Source organism: Dipodomys merriami, unplaced genomic scaffold, assembly GCF_024711535.1.
Source record: "Dipodomys merriami isolate MVZ:Mamm:240054 unplaced genomic scaffold, mDipMer1.0.p SCAF_29, whole genome shotgun sequence".
NCBI classification, from domain to species: domain Eukaryota; kingdom Metazoa; phylum Chordata; class Mammalia; order Rodentia; family Heteromyidae; genus Dipodomys; species Dipodomys merriami.
Window position 1 is genome coordinate 19,753,787 of NW_027204381.1, and position 26,209 is coordinate 19,779,995.

The 26,209-nt window shown below is 43.3% G+C and overlaps 1 protein-coding gene across 4 annotated transcripts in view; it reads left to right on the forward strand.

Moving 5' to 3' along the window:
* Positions 1–26,209, forward strand: part of LOC138838986 (histone-lysine N-methyltransferase 2A-like) — a 77,981-nt gene that overhangs the window by 13,037 nt on the left and 38,735 nt on the right. For all 4 annotated transcript variants that reach the window (XM_070038590.1, XM_070038586.1, XM_070038589.1 and 1 more), the window contains 5 exons: positions 14,110–14,179; positions 18,013–20,669; positions 22,279–22,456; positions 23,745–23,979; positions 25,820–25,884. In XM_070038590.1, the coding sequence (XP_069894691.1) occupies positions 14,110–14,179; positions 18,013–20,669; positions 22,279–22,456; positions 23,745–23,979; positions 25,820–25,884 (3,205 nt within the window). The remainder of the gene's footprint in view (positions 1–14,109; positions 14,180–18,012; positions 20,670–22,278; positions 22,457–23,744; positions 23,980–25,819; positions 25,885–26,209) is intronic.

Genomic DNA, 26,209 nt, shown 5'->3' on the forward strand with positions numbered 1-26,209 from the left:
CATATAGATCAACAAAGTCTGGGCCAACTTAATATTAATACCAGTCAATTTTTCTAGCAACTTAGTTCCAAGAACCTCATTGGACTATTTAAGTGTTAGGGCCTTTGGAGTTAGTCTTGGAATTGTGTATGAATTCCTACTTTTAGATAATTCGTTATTAGGTTTACTTAGAGGTAGTCTTATGTTGAATATTTTGTGTTTTACATGATAAATGTAAAATGACTGGTTAAAGGTAAAACTAGATAGTTGCAGGAATTGTCTAAATGGTGGCATAGTAAAAGGGCAGTTTAACCTCCTGTTTGTAGAGTTGGCTATCATCTGAGAAACTGATAATGGAAATATAACAAACTCATACTCTCCCATCACTTTTTGTTGTTGCTGGTCTTGGGGCTTGAACTTAGGGCCTAGACGCTGTGTCTCAGCTCTTCTGCTCAAGGCTAGCCCTCTACCACTTAGAGCCACAGCTTGACTTTCAGTTTTCTGGTAGGTAATTGGAACTGAGGGTCTCAAGGACTTTCTGGCCCAGACTGGCTTTGAACTGCAATCCTCAGATCTCAGCCTCCTGAGTATATAGGATTACAGGTGTGAGCCACCAGTGCCTAGCTCTCATAACTTGTAACTATTAGCCATACTGACATAAATTTAGAAAGGAGAATATATAACCAAAAAATGATTTTCTCCTGATTTCTTTATTCTGGAGTCTACTGTTGAAGTAATAAGAAATTTAACATATATGTAAAGTATACATAGACATATGTTAATGTCACCTAAAGTGAGCTATTCAGAATCGGGTTTTTCAAAATAATAACATGAAGCTGGGCACTGGTAGCTCACACATGTAACCCTAGCTACTCAGGAGGCTGAGGTCTGAGGTTGACAGTTTGAAGCCAGCCTGCTCAAGAAAGTTTGTGACCCTTTTTTTTTTTTTGGTCCGGTCATGGGCCCTGAACTCTAGGCCTGGGCGCTATCCCTCAGATCTTCAACTCAAGGCTAGCACTCTACCTCTGCCACTTCCGGCTTTTTTGTTTTTGCTTATGTGGTGCTAAGAAATCGAACCCAGGGCCTCAGACTTGCAAGGCAAGCGCTCTACCACTGAGCCACCTTCCCAGCCCAAGTTTGTGACACTTTTATCTCTAATTAACCACCAAAAAGTGGGAAGTGGGACTGTGGTTCCATAATGATAGAGGGTTAGCTTTGAGCAAAAAAAAAAAAAAAAAAAAAAACCCTCAGAGATAGCTCCCAGGCCCTGTGTTCAAGCCCCGGGACCAGCAAAACAAAACAAAAAAAAAAAACTACGAAATCTCTCAGCTTCATTATTTGAACTTTTTTAAAAAAAAATAGGTCCTTGACAGACTTGACTTTGTTTTGCTTTGTTTACTCTTGTTCTAACTTCACATTTGCTCCTTCATCAGACTTTCTGGAGATGGCCCTGTTTACCATTTTTAAATTAATTAATATTGTGTGTGGTGGGGGGTGGCGGTCCTGGGCCTTGAACTCAGGGCCTAGACACTTCTTCAGATTTTTTGCTCAAGGTGTTAGGCCACTTGAGCCACAGCTTCATTTCCTGCTTTTTGGTGGTTAGTTTGAGACTTAACTACCCAGGCTGGCTCTGAACTACAATGCTCAGCTCTCAGCCTCCTAAGTAGCTAGGATTACAGACAGACTTGACTCCCAGCACTGGGCTCTGTTTACTTTTAGAGGGAAGGAAGTCGTGGCTTTGGCAGTGTTACCCCCGTTGCTGTTGGTCATTGAGCCTCCTAGCTTGACTTTTGCACCAGGGTGAGAACAATATGCTAGAAGAGAAGAAGTGAAATTTTCCCGTAGACATTTGTTGATACTGCTCACAGAGAGGATAACTGCTTCAAGTGGTGTTTGAGGGACCGTATCCTCTTAGGATAGAAAGAACTGTCTCTGAAAATAAAGTTGGTGGTTGTTTAATTTTCCAGCCTATAGATCTGGTTGCTGTGTGGTACTTTTCTGTTAGAGAAGCACCAGTCCCATAGTTTTGACTAGTGACTTTTCTGCAGTACATCAGTTAGGTAGGCTAATTTCTTCTAGTTCCTCAAACAGTCTGTTCATACCTAGAAACTGAGGAGTCTGGAATTAAACTTCCCTTGATTTTTTCCCCCCCTCTTTAGATGGTTCTGCTAAGTAATTTGGGACGTTGCTAAGACTGAATAGCCTACTGTCTGGAGTAGTATGTTCAAATTGCTGTTTTGTTTTGTGCTGTTTTTAGGGACAGATGAGCTACTTTCTGTCTCCCTGTCTTGTTGGAGTTCACCTGTCTCATTAGCGTGAATGTTTTGAGCATCTCTGCTTCTTGGTCTAGTTCACATGAAGTGGGCAGGAGGGCATGACTTGTTCTCAGAGTCAGAGTGTATAACACTGTGTTTATTGAGTGACACTTGCTAGTAGAGTTGAATTAAATATTTCAAAACTGGACTTCATTCTTTTACCTTCCTTTATTCTCGAAGAACGGTGTATTATTGTTTAATCCTGCTGACCTTTTTGTGTTAATTTCTTGGCAAGTGAGCAGAGGTCAGGCAGGTTTATGTCTCTTCCTCTCTGGTGTGCACTTAGACAACCACTGTTCTCTTTGATGTGCTAATGACCAGAGGGAACTAGCCATGTCCCTTTCTGTGTATTCCCAAGGGACTGTGATGTCAGCACAATAACTGTATACATCTCCTGACCAGTTGAAATTCAGTAGCACCTTGGCTTAAAAAGTTCGCCTCTTGGACTGAGGCCGTGGCTGAAGCCATACAGCCGAGCAGCCCTGAGTTCAAATGCCAGTACCAACCCTCCCAAAAGTTTATTTCTTGATATTTGCATGTGGTCATGCTTGAGTACACTTCCCCTTACGGATTTAGCAGTGTTTTTCATTGTTATTATAAAGGTGATGAACAGAGGGGTCACCGTTTCCTGAGTCAGGTAATAAATACATTTCTTTTTGGACAATGTTACTCCTTCCTTCATTCTCTCCCAGCTTTTCCCTCCTGTTCAGCAGTATTATTTTTCTGTTCCACTTTGGGAGGTGATTTACAGGTGCTTCTACATTTTTCCTAGTAAATGACAATACAGTGGTTCATTTTCATAAATGACATTTGTAAATATAGCACTCTGCAAAATGAGAGATGAACAGAGTTTGGAAAATGATTAATTTTATTTTATTTTATTTTTTGCCAATCCTGGGGCTTTAACTCTGGTCCTGGGCACTGTCCCTGAGCTTCTTTTGCTCAAGGCTAGCACTCTACCACTTGAGTCACAGTGCCACTTCCGGCTTTTTCTGTTTATATGGTACTGAGGAATTGAACCTAGGGCTTCCTGCTAGGTGAGTACTCTACCACTAACACATTCTCAGCCCTAAAATTTTTTTTGTTTTGTTTTGTTTTGTTTTTGGTTGGTCATGGGGCCTGAACTCTGGGCCTGGGCCTGGGCGCTGTCCCTCAGCTCTTCAGCTCAAGGCTAGCATTCTGCCATTTGAGCCACAGCACCACTTCCAGTTTTTTCTGTTTATGTGGTGTTGAGAAGTCGAACCCAGGGTCTTATGCATGCAAGGTAAGCCCTCTACCACTTTCCCAGCCCCTCAAATTTATTTTTTTAAGGAATGCCTTTTTATGTTGCAGGCAGATGACCAAGTGCTAGGCCTTGAGCATTGATCATGCCTCTTCAGGGAACTTTCTAATTTCTTTCTAATAACCTCACTTAAAACATAACAGGATAAGCTGGGTGCCGGTGGCTCACACCTGTAATCCTAGCTACTCAGGAGGCTGAGATCTGAGGATCAGCGTTCAAAGCCAGCCTGGGCAGGAAAGTCTATGAGACTTATCTCCAATGAACCACTAGAAAACTGGAAGTGGCACTGTGGCTCAAGCAGTAGAGCACTCGCCTTGAGCTGAAGAGCTGAGGGACAGTGCCCAAGCCCAGAGTTCAAGCCCCACGACCAAAAAAACAAAACAAAACAAAACAGGATCTAAAGCACCAAAATCCTAGTTCTTTGCCAAGTACTTCGGAAGTTGTTGTTTGGGGGCTGAAGCGCTCAGAGCTGGTACTGACGGGCTTGTCCTCAGCGCGGTGGTGCAGACGCTCCACCCTGATGTGTCACTTTCTGAGTCACTGGCGGCAGACCCCGAGAAAATGAACAAAGAGATTGAAAACCCTCTCAGAGGACTTTCCTCCCTGTTAAGTGGGAACTAGTACCACTCCATCCTCTGCAACCTTATGTCTCTTCCATTTATCTACTCAAGGTTGCCCTGTACGCATTCCCTCTTCTCTCCTGGCTGGACTCCCCTCTCCTCTCCTTGCTTGTGTTCTTTCCTCGCCCAAGTTTGCTCACAGGGCAACTCTGAACTCCAATCCCAGATCATATTCACACTGAAATTGGCAGTGACTCCCAGTACTGCTAGGGTAAATTCATCAAAGCCATGGGAGGCTAGCTTACTTTTTTCAGTGATCTTTTCTGTTTTTTGTTTGTTATTTCTGGTAAGGTTAGATGATGATGATGATTGATTATTATTCTTTTTTGCCGGGTCTGGCCTCTGACAACCACCCTTCTGCTATAGCTTCCCCATGTTGGAACTCAGGTAGAGGCCAGCATGCCTTGTTGGTTGAGATGGAACTCTTACTAACTTTTTGCTTGTGCTGGCCTTAAAGCATGAGCCTCCCAATTTCTGCCTCTTAAGTAGCTGGGAGTACAGCTGTGAGCCACTGTGCCCTGCCTTCTTCATTCTGCTACAAAGCTGTGCTGACTTTTTTTTCATCTGCTCTACACATTGCACTTGCTGTCTCTGGACTTGTGCTCTTGGGATCTGCCTAGAACACTATCCATCAAGGTCATTCAGATCTGTCTTCTGCTCATTCAGGTCTACCAGGTCCTGAGTTTTGTTTCTGCAAGGAGCCAGATGTTCTCTGTTGTGCAAAAACAACCGCAGACAATACGTACATGAATGAGAATGGCTGCTTGCCAGTTAAACTTTTATGGACTCTGATATTTGTGTTTACATGTAATTCTTTTTTTTTTTGTCGGTCGTGGGGCTTGAACTCTGGGCCTGGGCGTTGTCCCTCAGCTCTTCAACTCAAGGCAAGCGCTCTACCACGTGAGCTACAGCGCCACTTCCTACATGTAATTCTTATATGCATGAAATATTTTTCAACTATTTAGAATAGCAAATTTTCATTTTAATCTTAGACCATGGACCAAACAAAAGATAGGCTCATTTGGCTCATGGCTCTTAGTTTACCAACCCCTGGTAAACTCACCTCAGAGAGGCCTTTCCTAGTCTACCCCAAAGTGGACCCCTTGATGCTTACTTATTGACTTAGTATCTTCTATTTATTTATTGTTTCTTTTCCCTTCCTTCCTTCCTTCCTTGCTTCCTTCCTTCCTTCCTCTCTTTCTCACTTCCTTCCTTTCTTTCTTTCTTTCTTTTTTGTCAATCGTGGGGCTTGAACTCTGGGCCTGGGCGCTGTCCCTCAGCTCTTTAGCTCAAGGCTAGTGCTCTACCATTTGAGCCACAGCACCACTTCCGGCTTTTTCTGCTTATGTGGTGCTGAGGAATCGAACCCAGGGCTTCATGCATGCAAGGCAAGCACTCTACCACTGAACTACCTTCCCAGCCCCTCTGCTATTCATTTTTGCCTCATTTTTCTTTTCCTCTCTCTTCTTCTCCCTCTCTCCCTTGTCTCCCAACTCTACTGTCTGTCTGTCTGTCTGTCTGCCTGCCTGCCTGCCTTCCCTCTCTCCCTCCCTCCCTCCCCCCTTCCTTCCCTCCTTCTTTCCTTCCTTCCTTGCTTGCTTGCTTCCTTCCTTCCTCCTTTCCTTCCTGCCTTCCTCCTCCCTCTTATACTGGGTTTGAACTTAAGACTTCACACTTGCTAGGCAGGTGCTCTAGCATTTGAGCCATGCTCCCAGCAAGGTTTCAGTAGCCTCCAGGGCTAGGTCAGAGGGGAGTTGAGAGTTAGGTGCTGCTGAACTTTCCCCATTATTCTTTGTATGCATGCGCTGCCAGTCCTGAGGCTTGAACTTCAGGTCTTGGTATTCTTCCTGTCCCTGAGCTTTTTTGCTCAGTTCTCTACCTTTTGAGCCGCAGCTCTGTTGGGCTTTTTGATGATTAATTGGAGATAAGAGTCTCACAGATTTGTCTGCCTGGGCTGGCTTCAAACTGCCAGACCCACATCTTCCTGAGTAGCTAGGATTCCAGGTGTGAGTCACTGGCATCTGGCCTATTTTCCCACTTTCTCACCTTAACTCTCTGTAGTTTGGCTCCGCCTGCCTCCATCACTGCATTGAGCTGGCTTTGGGAATGTCACAGGTGACATTCCACGTCCTTAAACTACCAAAAAATCTGAAGTAGAGCTGGGGCTCAAGTAGTAAAACTAGCCTTGAGGGGAAAAAGCTCAGGAACAGCGCCCAGACCCTGAGTTCAAGTCCCAGGGTGAGACAGAGAGAGACAGAGAGAGAGAGAGATTTGGTCAAGCTGATGAACATATTTATTATGGGGAGAATGTTAAAAAGAACAGATTTTGTAAAAGCAACTTTAAAATATACAACACACTGTTAGGAACTTGCCATAGTGTGATGCAGTTTATCACTGAAGCTCATCCCTCTAGTCAAACTTCAGCTTTGTAGCCTGTGATCAGATCTGTCCTCCCCCTTTCTCCTCCTCCTCCTCTCCCAGCCTCTGCTAACCATCTTTTTTTTTTTTACTGTGTTTATATGACCCAGCCACTTTACATTCCACACACGAGTGAGATCCTCAGTATTTACCTGCCCTTACTTTGCATACTGTCCTCTAGTTCCATCCATCTGACTAAGTAAGGATGGCCGGACTTCCTCCTTTTTAAAGTGTATATAGTATTCTGTTATGTGTATGTACCACATTTTCCTTACCCAGCATCTGTGGTGAACACTCAGATTGTTCCCATCTCCCACCTAATATGAATAGTACTGAAATGTCTCTTCAGGGTACCCATGTCAGGTCTTTGGCAAGATACACAGAAGTAGCTGTGTTGGATTATATGGTATTTCTATAGTTTTTTTTTAACTGTTATTTTCCAAAATGGCTGTACTATTTTAACACAAAGGCTCATTTCCCTCAATATTCTCCACCATATTCTATCATTTATTTTTAATAATAGCCATTCTAATAGGTATAAAATGGTCTTCCTCTGTGGTTTACGTGTTTGTTTTCATGGAGGGGATTGAACACACGGTCTGCTGCATGCTAAACCCTTGTTCCGCCCTGAGCCACCGCCCCTCCCAGCTGTGGTTCTTTGCATTATCTTAAAATGAGATCATGTTGCTTAATTCTTTAGACTTCATTAGTATTTATAGTCTTGCATTATCGCCATCGTAGTGTCCAGTGGTTTTTAAGCTGTTAGTCTATTGCAGTTCTTTTAATTTCATTTTACAAACTTCTATCAGGCCCCAGATACTAGGAATACAGAAGGGAACTGGGAAGTTGTCCCTCTCTCAAAGGGTACGCACTGCAGAGGAGACACACACGTAACACATTTGTAAGATTACTTTCCTTTAGCCTGGCTTCTTGTGTACATCTGTAATTCCAGCATTCAGGAGGCTGAGGCAGGAAGAGTTTGAGTTCCAGTCCAGTCTGCACTGCATAATGAGAACCTGTTTCCCCCGCAAAAAAAAATCCATTCTGCTAATTAAGGACTAATAATTAGGCATGAGAGTCTTTAAAATACAACATCAAAACCTTAGTATTTTTTAGAGCGTGTAACAGGAGTCACAAAGGGACCTGTGCTAGCAGAAGTTATAGAATTTATAGAATAAATTCTCACAGGAGAGGTGTTACTCTTTAAACTACTGCTACTAAGATACACAATTTACCTCCTGGATATCTCTTCATCTTTAGTTGTTCTTAGTAATTCCTGGTTCTCCTGTGGCTTTCTCATCTGATTGAACCATAGATGATGATACCAACAGCTAGTTGCCTTAAGAAAATAATTTCAGCCGGGCGCTGGTGGCTCACGCCTGTAATCCTAGCTACTCAGGAGGCTGAGATCTGAGGATCACGGTTCAAAGCCAGCCCGGGCAGGAGAGACCGTGAGACTCCTATCTCCAATAAAACCACCAGAAAACCGGAAGTGGCGCTGTAGCTCAAGTGGTAGAGCGCTCACCTTGAGCTGAAGAGCTAAGGGACAACGCCCAGGCCTAGAGTTCAAGCCCCACCACCGACAAAAAAAAAAAAAAAAAGAAAAAAAAGAAAATAATTTCAGCTGAGCGCCGGTGGCTCACACCCATAATCCTAGCTACTCAGGAGGCTGAGATCTGAGGATCACCATTCAAAGCCAGCCTGGGCAGGAAATCCATGAGACCCTGATCTCCAGTTAACCACCAGAAAACCGGAAGTGGTGCTGTGACTCAAGTGGGTCGAGCACTCATCTTGAGCTGAAGAGCTCAGGGACAGTGCCCAGACCCAAGCCCCACGACCAACAAAAAGAAAAGAAAATAATTTTAAAGTCTAGAGGCATGCCTCAAACAGCCCTGAGTTCAAATCCTACCACTATAAAAAGCTTTTTTAAAAGCATGAGCAGGTATGAGCACTAGTGGCTCATACCTGCAATCTCAGGGGGCTGAGATTGGAGGATGGAGGTTTGAAGCTAACCAAAGCAGGAAAGTCTGTAGGACTCATTAACCACCCAAAAGCCAAAAGCGGAGCTGGGCTTCAAGTAGTAGAGCAACTAGCCTTGAGAAAAAAAGCTTAAGGAGAGTGCCCAAGCCCTGAATTCAAGTTCCAGGACAACAAAAGCTCCAAAAACCTAGACCAAAAAAAAAAAAATCCATATTTGCATTAGAAGTTTGTTTTGTTTTGTTTTGTTGTCTGAGACTGGGACTTCAGTACCTGATGCTTTCACTCACTGGCCAGCGCTTTACTAACTGAGCTACGCACCGTGTACGCACGCGCGCCCTCCCACCCCAGCCCCTAGAAGTATTTTTGATACTCTATACTTATTGGTGGTGTTTTCAGTTGAATCATTGAAGCTAATTTTGTAATTAAAGAAATTTGAGTTTTCAGACTCTTTTTTTTTTTTTTTTTTTGCCAGTCCTGGGGCTTGAACTCAGGGCCTGGGCACTGTCCCTGAGCTGCTTTTTGCTCACTTCTGGCTTTTTCTTTGTATGTGGTGCTGAGGAATAGAACCCAGGACCTCATGGATACTAGGCAAGCACTCTACCACTGAGCCACATTCCCAGCTAGAGTTTTCAGACTCTTAAGATTAAAGATTTTGGAGCTGGGAATGTGGCTCAGTGGTAGAATGCTAGCCTTGAGCAAAAGAAGCTCAGGGACAGTGCCCAGGCCCTGAGTTCAAGCCCCAGGACTAGCAAAAAAATAAAAATAAATATTTTAGAGACAGGAGGATGCTAAGATAGTTTATTTTTTTGGTTGGTCATGGGGCTTGAACTCTGGGCCTGGGCACTGTCCCTCAGCTCTTCAGCTCAAGACTAGTGCTCTACTGTTTGAGCCACAGCACCACTTCCAGTTTCGAGTGGTTTATTGAAGATAAGAGTCTCACAGGCTTTCCTGCCCCAGCTGGCTTTGAACCTGGGTCCTCAGATCTCAGCCTCCTGAGTAGCTAGGATTACAGGCGTGAGCCAGCAGCGCGTGATTACAGTTGGTTTTTAAGAGTGCATTGAGTAGCCTCCCGCTTAACAAGTGCCCTCAAGTGCCAAGGAGCCTGTTGACAGCAGAGAAAGGAGGACGGGAGCAGGCCTGCGAGGCCTTGTCCATGGGCCAGGGCTGCAGAGCTCGTTTAATGAAGAAATTGACAAAATAGCTCTAGAACTTCCACTTTTAGCCAGAAAGGTGAAAAGCTTTTCTTTTTGTCAGACCTGGGGCTTGAACTCCTCAGGGCCTGGGCACTGTTTCTGAGTTTCTTTTGCTCAAGGCTAGTTCTCTACCACTTGAGCCACAGTGCCACTTCCAGCTTTTTCTGTTTATGTGGTACTGGGGAATCGAACCCAGAGTTTTATGCATGCTAGGCAAGCATTCTACCACGAAGCCACATTCCCAGCCCGTGAAGAACTCTTACATGGTGGTCATCTTTCCTTTGACTACAGTAAATTGGGAAGCATTGTGGGACTTACTGAATGCTATCTATTTCACATGGGGGTAGGAAGGAAGGAACATTGAAGTCTTATCAGTTGAAATTCTATCACTGGTATAAGTAAGAACTGTGTCACACCTAATCACTGCAGATGCTTTTGGTCTCTGATTTCTAGCCATCTTCCCAGCCAAGTGAATTGACCAGAAAAGGAATGCATGGAAGTTCTTTAACTGGTTACCTTAAAGTTATGGGTAGGAGGAGTCATAAATTCTACATGTTTATCATTTTCATAATTAGATTTCACTCACATTAGATAGTTTAATTTGTTCATAATCACTAGAGGTGAAGTATTTAATAGTGTTTTATAGTGCTCAATTTGGCAAGGGTGATTTTGTATCTTTGAAAGTAATGAATTGTCAAAATCCTGGAGGTCTAGTCCCCAAAACAACATTGTGTTCCTGAAGGAGCAGGATTTTATGGCTCTTTCCTGTACTCTGTCTTGGGCTGCTGTGCTCATCATCGAAAGGAAATACATGTGTGAAGAATGGCTGTCTGGGCCCAGTTCCCAGGACTTGTTGGGTCAGGTGTAGAGTGCCTATCTCTTGAGGTCTACTTAGGCTTATGTTGCTGCTGTGCCAAACATGGACTTGTTTCTTTTTTATGTATAGATAGAGCTAGAGTCAAAGTTTTGATTTCCAGGCCAGGCTGAATCCTTTGGAAGGCAGGACTTTTACTTTGTTAACATTCTCCAGGGACCCACACATTTACAGTGAGTGATGGAGCCAGAGGAGAAGCTGGTTGCTGATGGCAGTGCAGTGTGTGCATCAGCTAGAACTGGTCTTTTTGAACACTCTTGCAGTATTCCTTCCCAGTGCTTTGGAAGTAGGCATTCCTTAAGACTCTTCTGGAAAAAATAGAAGTTTAGAGTTACAAGGCTAGCTCTTTTGATCTTAGCCAAGCTGTCTGCATCTTTTAAATAATAGGAACTGATTTTAAAAAAGAAAAGAAAAAAGAAAACATGCTTCAGCTAGTTTCCAGTGGCTCACGCCTCTAATCCTAGCTATTCACAAGGCTGAGATCTGAAAATCACAGTCTGAAGCCAGTCTGGGCAAATAAGTTTGTGAGACCCCTATCATCAATTAACAAAAAATAAAAAAATAATAAGCATGCTTCAAGAAGTCAGCCTACTCATCAGTGAAGAGGAAGGTCTTAGGCAGAAGTCTAGTTCTTTTTTTTTTCTCCCACTGTATTCCTACTCATTCTGTCTTCTTTTCTAATCTTATCCCAACTAAGACTGGAAGGAAAACAAATAATGCTTCCTGTTAGTTTTTTTTTAGTACTTGGAAATTTTAAATGTTGATAGCTAAATTACTTCTTGACAGCTCTGTGATACTCTGTTGTTTCTGTTGCAGTTTCACATTGCAGTTAGGATTGTGTAGGTAGATTTTGTGAAAGTTAGAAATATACAAAGTAACCCTCTAGGGTTGTTGATGATAAACATAACTGTTTTCTCTTACATTTCTTATAAAGATTAGAAATTGTTCATTAGTTACTTTTTCAGTTGGTTAATATGTGAAATGGATTAGGATATTGTTCTAACCTGTTGAAGACAATGTAGGAGAGAAATGACTTGATTAGAAACTTGAATGATCTGAAAAATAGCTATCACATTGCTTTAATCAAATAGCAACTTTTGTACTGTAGGTGATTTATTTCATGCCTTTAAACATTTATAATTTTAAGTTGTAACTAATATGATAGGGAGGTTATTGAACGCCAATAATACCTAGACCCAGTTTAGATATGGGCTCTTATATAATGCCTGAATAAACAATATAAATAAATAAGTAAATAAATAATAAAATACATATGCCCAATTTAAATACATGGGCTCATATAACAAAGGGCCCCCCCTTTTTTTTTTTTTGGTCAGTTGTGGGCCCTCCACTCAACTCTGGGCCTGGACGCTGTCCCTCAGCTCTTCAGCTCAAGGCTAGCGCTCTACCACTTGAGCCACAGCGCCACTTCCAGCTTTTTCTGCTTATGTGGTGTTGAGGAATCAAACCCAGGACCTCATGCATACAAGGCAAGCGCTCTACCACTGAGCCACTTTCCCAGCCCACAAAGGGCTCTTTATAACAAATCATGGCACCTCTTTAATATCTCATCCATAACAGAAATAAGAACAATAAAATAAGATTATGTCACCTTTGAGTTTCCAGATGATTTACAAACCTTATTTACTATGTATAATACTCCAATAAATAAAGGTATCGAGAGAAAGATAGTAACTTTTCTAAGCGTATAGAGACCAAATGTACTGGAACTGAGTCTAAAAACAGCCTTGTCCCCTACCCACTCTCCTCATTGGGGTTCACTGATCCCCTAACTCCTGCATCTGATTCAGTGTTCTGCTAACTGAGGACCCACACCCACTGCTCTCTTCATTGGCTGCCTCACACCCACTACTCTCTCATTGGCTGTCCTACACCCACTGCTGTCCTCATTGGCTGCCCCAAACACACTACTGCCCTCATTGGCTGCCCCAGACTTATTGCTTCCAAACCCACTGCTCTTCTTATAGAAAACACACACACACACACACACACATTTTAGAGTATAATAAGAATTGCAACTGGGTGGCAGTGGCTCACTCACACTGCAATCTTAGCATCTCTGAAGGCTGAAATCTCAAGATTGTGGTTTGAAGTCAGCTTGGGCAGATATATCTATGAGAATCTTATCTTCAATTAACCAGCAGAAAGCTAAAATTGGGGGTGTGACCAGCCTTGAGCAACAAAGCTAAGTGAGAACCCAAAGCCCTGAGTTCAAGTTCTAGTACACACACACACACACACACACACACACACACACACACGCACGCATACACACACACACAGAATTGTGTCAGTTGCATTGTTTCCAAAGGCTAGCTCCCAAATACTTTGGCCCTCAAAAACATTTAAGTTTTAAGAATTGAACTTGACAATTTGTCTAAAATTTTACATTTACCTTTCACCATATTCCTGATTGAAAAGCGATTAGGCAGACTAGCCCGATTCCAGCTTTAAATTAACTAAGAACTCTTCAGCAGAAAATCCACTGACACTGTCCACGTTTGAGTTTAGCGCCTGAGAGCAAAATGTGGGCTTTAAATATTGAAACTTGGTTATAAATAAGATTCAGGCAAGTTTGTTCTTCATTCCTTACTTTGTTCTAATTTTATGTGGATTTTGTTTCTGGAGTCTGAAGTTCTCTTTCTGTATCTCTAGAAATAACTTTGAATAGTGAATTTCTGTTAATCTGCTTGCTTTGGTACAACATCTTTCTCGAGTGCTTATCCAAAAAAGGTTAAGTGAATCTTTTGTATTTTGCGAAAGTGGGCTTAAAAGCTAGAGGTAGGGAGATGGTTTTTTTTCAGTCTTTTCCAAGTGGAACTGTGTGGTCAGTTCATGATTCCTTTCACCAATGCTGCTGCCCACCATTAAGTCTCTTATCGCAGGGCATTTTAAATGACGCCATAAAGTACATGTGGAGAATCTCTGCATCAGATATACAGAAATCACATCTAAGTATCAATTCCTGACTTAAGGAACTGACAATTACGGCCCTTTCAGTCTCTGTTAATATTTAGTAGGTATATTACTCCCTGTGTATTTTTAGTTTTAAGTACTTATTGAAAAGCATTTGTTTTATTGGGGCTGTATATTTCTTCCATTACACTGATTTGCTTATCTGAATTAAAGTTGTCCTTTGTTTTGGGTTGTATCTATAGTTTAAAATTTAGGACTATTCCTTTGTGTTATGCACTAAGAGTGAGTTTTCAATGTATTAATTAAGTTATTACACAGCTCCTATTTGTACAGAAGCTGTATGGCCGGGTCCATGTATTTTACTATGTTATTTTATAGTGTCCATTTGGATGATGGTTAATATGGATAAGCTAAGTTTCCAAATTCATTAGTCTCCTCTGGGCATTTCTTTGGGATTTGTTCACATTCATGTTCTTGATTCTGATTGTAAAATAATTTTCCTTTGTTGTAGGATGAGCAGTTCTTAGGTTTTGGCTCAGATGAAGAAGTCAGAGTGCGAAGTCCCACAAGGTCTCCTTCAGGTATGGCAACTGGGCACAGGATGTGCTTTTCAGTTTTATTTGTTAGGAGATTGAGAGGGGCTTTGGAGGGAGGAGTTTGCCCACCTTGGGCATAAGAGGTGGCTTGTGAATGAGATGTCTTTTGGGTGTGCTTCTCTGTCAGACCATGTTTGCTTTAGTATGATTGGTATGTTTCTCTTGGTCCTACTTGGGCATAGGAGTGAGGTTTCTTTCGAATGATTGGGAAGCCTGATATGCTTGAAGATAAGATCATCCTCAGATTTATACATTCTATATATTATAGTATTTTTGCCTCTAGGAATAATTTGGCCGTTACTTTTTACAGATGAAATTTGGTCTGTTGTCAAAGAAGTAGAAACAAAATATTGGTATTTCATGAAAGTATTGGTACTATATTTTACCTGCCTCTTGAAATGCTGTACTAAAATAAAGAAACTAAAAATTATATGGGGTGTTTTATATTTGTTATTGTCCTCAGCAACAAAACATCTAGAACATCTTGAGTTTCCTAATTGAAGACCCTCAATGAAAATAACATTTGATGGTTCACTTAATGTAGCTGTGTGTAGGAGAGGACTGGAGACCTTTTTATGGGAAAAAACAGCCCCCATCTTGAGATACTCTAGGTTCTTCTGTGGTTCTGCTTGATTTGATGTGGGTAATCTAATTTTTTTTTTAAATGTTACATTGTATAGTAATACAATTCAAACACTCAAGTTGACCATTTCTGTTTCCCAAATGGAAGTGGGATTGTCATTCTAGTTGGGAGGAGTTAGCCAGTGATGTCTGAGCACCTGTGCTCTCTAGATAGTGGCAACAGTCTCTTTAAGCTGTGATGAAGTCCAAGCTCAAGTGGTAGAGCACATGCCTAGCAAGCATGAAGCCCTGAGTTTAAGTCCCAGGACAGCCATAAATAAATAAACCTTAAAACTTAATCCAGAAAGGGGATTTTAGGGACCTTCTGATCTAACTCCTCATCTACAGGAAACAAAATGACGGCAACAGAATATCTTTATAACCGATGTGGACAGGTTGTGGATTGAGCGGTTAGTTGCTGCTAACCGTAGAGCTGGTTCCCTTCTCTTTTTCACTTTTTCTCTATTTTACTTTTTCTACTTGTTTTTTTTTTTTTTTCAACCTGGGACTTGAACCCAGAGTCTGGATGCTGTACCTGAACACTTTACCACTTGAGCCATAGCTCTCCTTCTGGGTTTTTTGGTGGTTAATTGGAGAGAAGAGACTTGCCTGCCTGGGCTGGCTTTTTTTTTTTTTTTTTTTTTTTTTTGCCAATCTTGGGGCTTGAACTCAGGGCATGGACTCTGTCCCTGAGCTTCTCTGTGTTCAAGGCTTATGCTCTACCACTTGAGCCACAGCGCCACTTCTAGCCTTTTCTGTTTATGTGCTACTGAGGAATTGAACCCAGGGATTCATGCGGGCTAGGCAAGCACTCTACCACTAAGCCATATTGCCAGCCCTGGGCTGGCTTCAAACCACGATCCTCAGATCTCAGTCTCATGAGTTGCTAGGATTAAAAACACGAGCCACCAACACCTATCTTATTTTTTCAACTTGGCTGTCAAAAGCTTGTTTTTAAAAGTAGAGAAGAAGGGCTGGGAAGGTGGCTCAGTGGTAGAGTGCTTGCCTTGCACGCATGAGACCCTGGGTTCTATTCCTCAGCACCACATACGCAGAAAAAGTCAGAAGTGGCTCTGTGTTCAAGTGGTAGAGTGCTAGCCTTGAGCTGAAGAGCTAAGGGACAGCACCCAGGCCCAGAGTTCAGACCCCATGACCGACCGCCCCCCCAAAAAAGAGAGAGAAAATTGATGATAAAGCTCTCTGAGAGGCTCCATTCTACTCTACACAATATAAGGCATCTTCCAGGGTTCTGTGCAAGAGTTTCAATTCATGACTCTTCCAAGATGGTGTCCTATTGTTTTTCTTTGCTTTGTCAGTTTACCTTGAATGCTTTCCTTTTCTTTTTGTAAACCATCTTAAGAAATGCAATGTATTTTCCCTGTTGTCTCCTGGTCTGTTAAATTCGTTATGATTAGAATATATTGAGAATGGATTTGTAAATCCTTAAGCTGTGTGGGAAGTCTCATAGGTTATCTAAGCAATGCATTTATATTTAGAAAGCTCAACAATAGGCGGCTCAGTGGTAGAGCGCTCGCCTTGCATACCTGAGGCCCTGGGTTCGATTCCTCAGCACCACATAAACAGAAAAAGGCTGGAAGTAGTGCTGTGGCTCAAGTGGTAGAGTGCTAGCCTTGAGCTGAAGAGCTGAGGGCCAGCGTCCAGGCCCAGAGTTCAGACCCATGGACTGACAAAGAAAGAAAGAGGGAGGGGGAGGGAAAGAAAGAAAGACAGGAAGAAAGAAAGACAGAAAAGAAAGAAAGCAAGCAAGCTCAACAACAAGACCTTAGTTGATTTCTGTTAGAAAGGGACTCCATAGTAAAAGTGTTTGTAATGGCTGTGATTTCTCTTGGTACCTGTGAAGGGGGAGGTCTCGTGTTAGAATGTTGTCTATGAAATACTGAAAAGTGAGAAAAGAGAAAATAGAGCATAGGCAACTCTTAACTACTTCAAACATACAGAGTTATGAAAGGATTGCAGATGTAGCCGTTTTTTGTTTTTTGGAGTTTTTTTGGTCATGGGGCTTGAACTCTGGGCTTGAGTGCTGTCCCTCTCAGCATTTCAGCTCAAGGTGAGTGCTCTACTGCTTGAGCCACAGAGATACTTCTGGTTTTCCAGTGGTTCATTGGAGATAAGAGTCTCACAGCCTTTTCCTGCCCAGGCTGGCTTTGAACGGTGATCCTCAGATCTCAGCTTCCTGAGTAGCTAGGATTACAGGCGTGAGCCACCGGTGCCCAGCTATAGCCTTGTTTTTGTAAATCTGTTGCTACAGAGTAAGTTGATGAGTGGCACGTTGAGTTTGCTGTATAAATTTTTAAGCAACTCCTTTTATTTAGATTAGTAGAGATCTGATCTAATAAATTGCTGGTTTGCTATTGTCATTTATTCAAGTTAAAACTTCCTGTAAGTTGGTACGGACTAGTTCAAGAAGCCCTAGAGGGGAGAGAGAGCAGGTTAACACACACATCACTGTGTCCTTCTTCACCAAGCACTGTGACAGCCTATCAGTAGCCTTATTCTCTTGTCTCATAGATGAATATTTTTCTAGCCGACAAAACTTTCTTACTTAGTTTCCTTTGGTAAAACAGGTTGAAGATAGCTCAGCTGTCCAAGAGCATTTTTCTGTGAAAGTTGGTATTGTTGTTGTTCAAATTTATTCAGATTCTAAACTGAATTCTAAACTGAAAAGTTGAGATGACTTCCTAGAAGCATGTTCTTAAATGTTCCTCTTGATGGCTAGGGCAAGGCAGTATAGCTTAAAACAGCAACTGCAGTATTTTTGAATTCAGGGAAAAAAAAGTCTTCTTCATCTAAGGTTGTAAGAACATCGGTTTTTGTTGTTGTTGTTGTTGTTATTGTTTTAAATTTTATTGTAAAGATGCTGTACAGAGGGGTTACAGTTACATGAGAAGAACATCAGTTTTCAGGGTTCCTTACTCATTTGAAAACTTTTTATTTTTATCTTGGTTTTTATATCAAAAAAGTAATTAAACGTTCTTTCAGGTGGAATGTTATTTAACTTGCTTTCTTGGAGGAAAAATTTTGGTGAAAAGAAACTAAGCACAATTAAGATGTGTTGACTCAGTAGACCCAAATTGAGTTCAGAACAGAACGGCCTGTGCTAAATTATATTCAGTTTCGCTAAGACCTGAACTACACGGCTAAATATATGCTCTTCATTGTTTAATTTCTATACACAGTTAAAACTAGTCCTCGAAAACCTCGTGGGAGACCTAGAAGTGGCTCTGACCGAAATTCAGCTATCCTCCCAGACCCATCTGTGTTTTCCCCTCTAAGTAAATCAGAGACCAAATCTGGAGATAAGATCAAGAAGAAAGATTCTAAAAGTATAGAGAAGAAGAGAGGAAGACCACCCACCTTCCCTGGAGTAAAAATCAAAATAACACACGGAAAAGACATTTCAGAGCTGCCAAAGGGAAACAGAGAAGATAGCCTAAAGAAAATTAAACGGACACCTTCTGCAATGTTTCAGCAAGCCACAAAGATTAAAAAACTAAGAGCAGGTAAACTCTCTCCTCTCAAGTCTAAGTTTAAGACAGGGAAGCTTCAAATAGGAAGGAAAGGGGTACAGATCGTTCGTCGGCGAGGACGGCCTCCATCCACAGAGCGGATAAAGACCCCTTCAGGTCTCCTCCTCAGCTCGGAACTGGAAAAGCCCCAGAAGGTCCGCAAGGACAAGGAAGGCACCCCTCCACTCCCGAAAGAAGACAAGACAGTTGTCAGGCAAAGCCCCCGAAGGATTAAGCCAGTCAGGATTATTCCTTCTTCTAAAAGGACCGATGCGACAATCGCTAAGCAGCTCTTGCAGAGGGCCAAGAAGGGGGCTCAAAAGAAAATCGAAAAAGAAGCGGCTCAGTTGCAAGGCAGAAAGGTGAAGACGCAGGTGAAAAACATCCGCCAGTTCATCATGCCCGTGGTCAGCGCCATCTCCTCGAGGATCATCAAGACGCCCCGGCGCTTCATCGAGGACGAGGATTATGACCCGCCCATCAAAATTGCCCGGCTCGAGTCCACCCCAAATAGTAGATTCAGTGCCACTTCCTGCGGCTCTTCTGAAAAGTCCAGTGCAGCTTCCCAGCACTCCTCCCAAATGTCTTCAGACTCCTCCCGCTCCAGTAGTCCCAGCATCGACACCACCACAGACTCGCAGGCCTCCGAGGAGGCCCAGGCGCTCCCTGAAGAGCGCAGTGACACCCCTGAAGTTCACACCCCACTGCCTGTTTCCCAGTCCCCCGAGAACGAGAGCAGTGAGAGGAGAAGCAGAAGGTATTCCGTGTCAGAGAGGAGTTTTGGATCTAGAACCACTAAGAAATTGTCAGCTCTGCAGAATGCTCCCCAGCAGCAGCCCTCCTCCTCCCCCCCTCCCCCTCTGCTCACTCCCCCCCCTCCCCTGCAGCCAGCCTCCGGCATCTCTGACCACACCCCTTGGCTCATGCCCCCCACCATCCCCTTAGCGTCACCGTTTTTGCCTGCTTCTGCGGCTTCCCTGCAAGGGAAGCGCAAGTCCATTTTGCGAGAGCCTACGTTCAGGTGGACTTCGTTAAAGCATTCTAGGTCAGAGCCACAATACTTTTCCTCAGCAAAGTATGCCAAAGAAGGTCTGATCCGCAAACCAATATTTGATAATTTCCGCCCCCCTCCACTAACTCCTGAGGACGTTGGCTTTGCGTCTGGCTTCTCTGCATCCGGCACTGCTGCTTCGGCCCGGTTGTTCTCCCCACTCCATTCTGGAACAAGGTTTGATATGCACAAAAGGAGCCCTCTTCTCAGAGCTCCGAGATTCACTCCAAGTGAGGCACACTCTAGAATATTCGAGTCCGTGACCTTGCCTAGTAATCGAACTTCTGCTGGGACGTCCTCTTCCGGAGTCTCTAATAGGAAAAGAAAAAGGAAAGTGTTTAGTCCTATTCGATCTGAGCCAAGATCTCCTTCTCACTCCATGAGGACAAGGAGCGGAAGGCTTAGCACTTCTGAGCTGTCACCTCTCACTCCCCCGTCTTCTGTCTCTTCTTCGTTGAGCATTTCTGTTAGTCCTCTTGCCACTAGTGCCTTAAACCCAACTTTTACTTTTCCTTCTCATTCCCTGACTCAGTCTGGGGAATCTACAGAGAAAAGCCAGAGAGCAAGGAAGCAGACTAGCGCTCCGTCGTCAGAGCCGTTTTCATCAAGTAGTCCCACTCCTCTCTTCCCTTGGTTCACCCCAGGCTCTCAGACTGAGAGGGGGAGAAATAAAGACAAGGCCCCCGAGGAGCTGTCCAAAGACCGAGATGCTGACAAGAGCGTGGAGAAGGACAAGAGTAGAGAGAGAGACCGGGAGAGAGAGAAGGAGAATAAGCGGGAGTCCAGGAAAGAGAAAAGGAAAAAGGGATCAGAAATTCAGAGTAGTTCGGCTTTGTATCCTATGGGTCGGGTTTCCAAAGAGAAGGTTGTTGGTGAAGATGGTGCCACTTCATCTTCTGCCAAAAAGGCCACAGGGCGGAAGAAGTCTTCATCACTTGATTCTGGGACTGATCTTGCTTCTGTGACTCTTGGGGATACAACAGCTGTCAAAACCAAAATACTTATAAAGAAAGGGAGAGGAAATCTGGAAAAAAACAACTTGGACCTCGGCCCAACTGCCCCGTCCCTGGAGAAGGAGAAAGCCCTCTGCCTTTCCACTCCTTCATCTAGCACTGTTAAACATTCCACTTCCTCCATAGGCTCCATGTTGGCTCAGGCAGACAAGCTTCCAATGACTGACAAGAGGGTTGCCAGCCTCCTAAAAAAGGCCAAAGCCCAGCTCTGCAAGATCGAGAAGAGTAAGAGTCTTAAACAGACCGACCAGCCCAAAGCACAGGTACTCCATTTCACCTAACCTCTGAGCCTCTTCTGTGGGCAGGTTTTAGTTTGGCCATGTGTTTGAGTTATACATAGGGGAATTAGGGAGTGCTGAGGTCCCGGGGGGGGGGGGGGGGAAGGAGGGTTGGGGGGAGGTTGTGCAGTATCCTTCAAGGACCTAACGTTGTATATATAGGCAGCAGTGAGAAAGCATGAGGCATGGATGAGGAAACACGAGCATTGAGGACACATACACACACTCACACACACACACACACACACACACACACACACACTCACACACAGTAAAGTGTGAAACAGCTGGAAGACAGGCTGGAACCGTACTGGGAAGCGTGGTTGGTGCCCCATGGTTGACTGTGGTGCAGTCTTTTTGTGATTTCATTGTGAGGGCACATTTGTGTAGCCACACACTTGTACTGTCCTTCACAGGAGAGAAAACTGAAGCAATCCTCTGCCTCTGAATAGTGGGTGACTATAGGGTAAAAGGTGATAGATATTGTGAGAATACAAGTGAGAAACAGAAAGCTGAAGAGCTCAGTTACTTGAGACAATGCTGAACAGTTTTTACAGTAGCAGCATTTTTAAGTGAAGTAGTAGAACTGGGAAAATAGCTTGAAGAACCCAGTACAAAAGAAGGAGCTGGAGGGGCTGGGAAGGTGGCTCAGTGGTAGAGCGCTTGCCTTGCATGCATGAGGCCCTGGGTTCGATTCCTCAGCACCACATAAGCAAAAAGAAAAAAGCCGGAAGTGATACTGTGGCTCAAGTGGTAGAGTGCTAGCCTTGAGCTGAAGAGCTGAGGGACAGCGCCAAGGCCCAGAGTTCAGGCCCACAACCGGACCCCGCCCCCCCCCCAAAAAAAAAAGAAGAAGAAGAAGGAGCTGGACACTGACCTTTGCTGGGGAAGCCTGTTGATCGAGTAGATACACATCTATGCTGAAAATACTGATATTTGGAGGAATTTTTGGCTAGCCTCCTCGCGATAGGAGCAGAAGTTACTTAAAATGTAAGACACTTCTGTTTGGAGCTGCCACCTTACATACTACCATTTCCAGTTATTTATACTACTACTCTGTTGATTGAGGAAATAGGAAATCGTCTGTGGTTAGAATAGCCCCTTGGTACCAAATTGGTTTTGTAATAAAGGCTGGTAGCTTGAATTTTGAGGGGAATTGGAAAGAAGCAGTACAGTTGGGATAAAGGCTTAGTTGGTTTTTAGTTTGTTTGCTTGGTTGGGTGGTTTTTGTTTCCTTTAGTTTTTGGTGTTTTTTTTTTTTTTTTTTTTTTTTGAGACGATTTTGCCAGCCCATGCTAGCTGCAAACTCCTGGTTCTCTTTTCTCTACCTCCTAAGTGTAAGATTACAGGTGGGAAGCACCACACTGGATGGATTTCTTCAGAATGAGAGGCCTTTTTCTTTTGGGAGCTGCTCATTTTAGGGTGCAAAGGATATTATTTCTATATATTGATGTGGCTTATCAGCTGAGCTGAGAATAACTAGAATTGTGTGTTTGATGCTAGATGATAATAAATCTATCAAGTATACCTTGGCTTCCTTTAATTATATATCCAGTGTGTATGGTTGTCATTGTTTCTGGCCTGCCTTATTTAGGGTCAAGAAAGTGATTCATCAGAGACCTCGGTGCGAGGACCCCGGATTAAACATGTCTGCAGAAGAGCTGCTGTTGCCCTTGGCCGAAAACGAGCTGTGTTTCCTGATGACATGCCCACCTTGAGTGCCTTACCGTGGGAAGAACGAGAAAAAATTTTGTCTTCCATGGGGAATGATGGTAGGTCAGCAAGGTCAACCGTGGGGTGCAAGCAGACGTCTGCTGTGTGTGCTGACTATTTTGGGAATGCCGGGTAGACTCTTCATAGTTTGAGTCTTTGAAAAACTAGATCGCTGGAAGAGATTACACGTGTGACAGTGTCATGAGAGGAAAGTCCCATAAGTGAGAGGGAGAGGTATCCAGGGGCAGTTGGGAAGAGCCTTTCTGATACCACCACAGTACAGCAGAAGGTCTGCAAGGCAGTCAGGGAGTCCTTGGATAGAAGTTCAAGGCTGTTAGAAGACTTTCGTGTCTCTCAGGAACAAGTCTGTCCTAGTGTTTTGCTGTACCAAGCCAGTGTCTAGAAGCGAACATGGTTGCACCAGTGGATTTTGGTTTTATTTTTTGGCAGAACTGGCAGATTCAGAGTGGGGCCTTGGCGATCTGTGAGGCACATTATCATGACTGCCATGTAGTTCCAATATGCTGGGTACCTACCCTTAATGACTTTAGGGGTTTAGAGAATCCTTAGATGTATACAGTTCATGGTTTCTTTGAAATTTTAGGTTAGATTTTTTAAATTTTCATTAGGCTACAATTACAGGCATTTAAAAGCATTTAAGTAGTTACTTTAATGATTTCTAAGCTGGGCACTGGTGGCTCCTAACTGTCCTCCTACGGCTCCGGAGATTTGAGAACTAAGGATTGTGGTTCGAAGCCAGCCGAGTCCAAGAGAATCTTTTATCTCTAATTAATCACAGAAAATGTTGGAAGTGGCACTGTGGCTCAAGTGGTGTAGAGTGCTAGCCTTGAGCAAAAGGATCCCAGGGACAGCGCCAAGGCCTAGAGTTCAAGCCCCAGAGTCGGCAAAAAAATAAATAAAAAATCTTGAGTTCTGGCTGGTATGGTGACTTCTATCTATAGTCCTAGCTGCCAGGGAGGTGGAGATAGGAAGATTACAGTAGTTTGAGGCCAGTGAGGCAGAAAGTTAAGGAGACTCTCAAAGAATAAGCTGAGTGTGGTGGCACATGTCTACCATCCCAGCTACTTGGGATGTATAGGTAGGAGGGTACAGGTATAGGTGTGAGACTATCCTAGACAAAAAGTGCAGTACCCTATCTGATAAAAGAAAATAATGAGACGTAGCTTGAGTAGTAGAGTTGCGACCCTAATTCCAATAAAAGGAAAAACATCCAAGTTCTACCAATTAAATGAAATTTGACTGAATAACTTTTGAGGTCTTGCCCCTCTATTCCTCAGGAAGGGATTAGAGATTCCCTTGAAACCTAATGACACATTTCTTTGACAGACAAGTCATCAATTGCTGGCTCTGAAGATGCTGAACCTCTTGCTCCACCCATCAAACCAATTAAGCCTGTCACCAGAAACAAGGCACCTCAGGAACCTCCAGTGAAGAAAGGACGGCGGTCAAGGCGCTGTGGGCAGTGTCCTGGCTGCCAGGTGCCTGAGGACTGTGGTGTTTGCACTAACTGCTTAGACAAGCCCAAGTTTGGTGGCCGCAACATAAAGAAGCAGTGCTGCAAGTGAGTGGCATCTTCAGCAGCGCCGGCCTTGCAGGCACGAAGGCTGCTGCTTCATCTCTGCTTTGCTGTAGAGACAGATAAGGAGACCAGAGTTGCCTTGAGTCTCCTTGGCTGCAAGATTAATTGTAGACTGGAATTTTGTGATGTACTTAAGTAAGAAATACTCCGGAGCAGTGCTGCCCTGTAGCACATTTTACAATAGTAGAAACATCCCGAGTAGCTCAGTTGGCTGTGTCAGTCATTAGTCACATGTGGCTCTTGAGTGCTTGGCCATGTGGTGAATGTGGCTAAGGAACTCCATTTTCTGTTTCAATTAATTTGGACTTAATTACATGTGACTAGTGACTACCCTATCAGTCAGTGCAGCACTGAAGGGATTCTACTTAAAACCTGACAGATGTAGGCATAGTATTTAATGGGGTCTACTGCAATCACATATCTTTATGCATGCCAGGAAACTTAAGGGACATCTTTCCTAAATCTGTACTTTATGACTCTTTGGGAATCTTTTCATGCATGAGGAATTTTTGAGAGAAAAAATCTTTTTAATACTTTGACTTTTCTTCCCTTTCAGTCAGTTCAGGGGTATACCTTCTGCCTTTTGGGATGGTTTGTTTAAAATCGAATTATGTAAACAGATATTTTAGCAGTCAAGCATTTTGCCAAGTGCCTGGTATAAGAAATAGATGCTTTAGCTGGGCCTGTAATCCTAGCCACTCAGGAGGCAGCAGGAAAGTCCGTGAGACTCTTACCTCCAATTAACCACCAGAAAACCGGAAGTGGCGTTGTGGCTCAAGTGGTAGAGTGCTTGCCTTGAGCTGAAGTGCTGAGGGACAGTGCCCAGGCCCAAAGTTCAAGCCCCATGACTGACCAAAAAAAAGAAAATAGATGCTTACTGAATGAGCAAATGAATGATGTTATAATAACTTAACATAAAGCATAATCAGCAGAAACACTGCAGTTCTTCAGGAGAGACAGTTTTGAGGAGAAAAGTACTTGTATGCTTCATTGCTCTAACCCTTAATCTTATCTCAGACCCAGTAGTAGCAAGAAGTAAAAGAATCACCTAATTCCAAAAGACCCACGAGAGTAAGATCAAATTGTACTGAAGTTAGGGCCTACAATAGTCAATGCAACTTTAGACTTCAAATTAATTTTGAGTTTCATTAAATTCAAATTGAGTGGTAGAACATATCAAAGCCACAAGATACACCTGTAGCACTGTAGTGGTGACAAAGGACTGTGATGACTTTTGTCTATTTTGGGGTAAATACCAGCTATTAAATATCTTATAAGGCAGCAGCTCATTTTGCTTCAAGAAATGTTCACTGATCATTTCGGGTGTGGTGTTAGTCAGTATTGAGTTAAAAGAAACTTGAAAGCCGGGCGCCGGTGGCTCACGCATATAATCCTAGCTACTGAGGAGGCCAAGGTCTGAGGATCATGGTTCAAAGCCAGCCAGGTCAGGAAAGTCCATGAAACTCTTATCTCCAGTAAACCACCAGAAAACTGGAAGTGGCGCTGTAGCTCAAGTGGTAGAGTACTCTCTAGCCTTGAGCTGAAGAGCTCAGGGCTCAAAAGTTCAAGCCACATGATCGACAAGAAAAAAGAAAAAAAGAAACTTGAGTCCTATTTCAAAAATGATTTTATATTTTCTTCTTTTAGCCTACAGGTAGGTAAAATTGCTGACCCAGGTTTCCAAAGGCTCAGATGTAATAAACTGTCCTTGTTCTAGTCCTCGAAGTGAACCTGAAATGATCATGCACACAGATGAATGCTTGTCCTGGTTGCTTCTCTTTCAAATGCAACTGACATTACGGTTTTCCCCTTGTTACCCTAGGATGAGAAAATGCCAGAATCTCCAGTGGATGCCCTCCAAGGCCTACCTTCAGAAGCAAGCTAAAGGTAGCGGCATAGCCGTCTCCCCAGAACCCTTCCTGCTTTCATCTCCTTCACTTGTACATACTCCATGTAAAGAGAATATTAGGGGTTTGGTTTGGTTTGGTTTTTCTTTTAAAGTACTACTCTTTCCCAGGGAGTTGGTGGTGGTTGAAGCTGGATGATAGGGATATGGGGTTCATTTGACTCTTGTTTAATCATTTCCATCTCAAAACCTTTTTCAAAGCTCATGTAAAGTTTATTTTACCCTTTTTCCTAGAGCAATAGGAGTATACCTGCTCAACTTGTTGACCATATCTGCCCACCTGATCAGCACAGCATTAATTTTCCA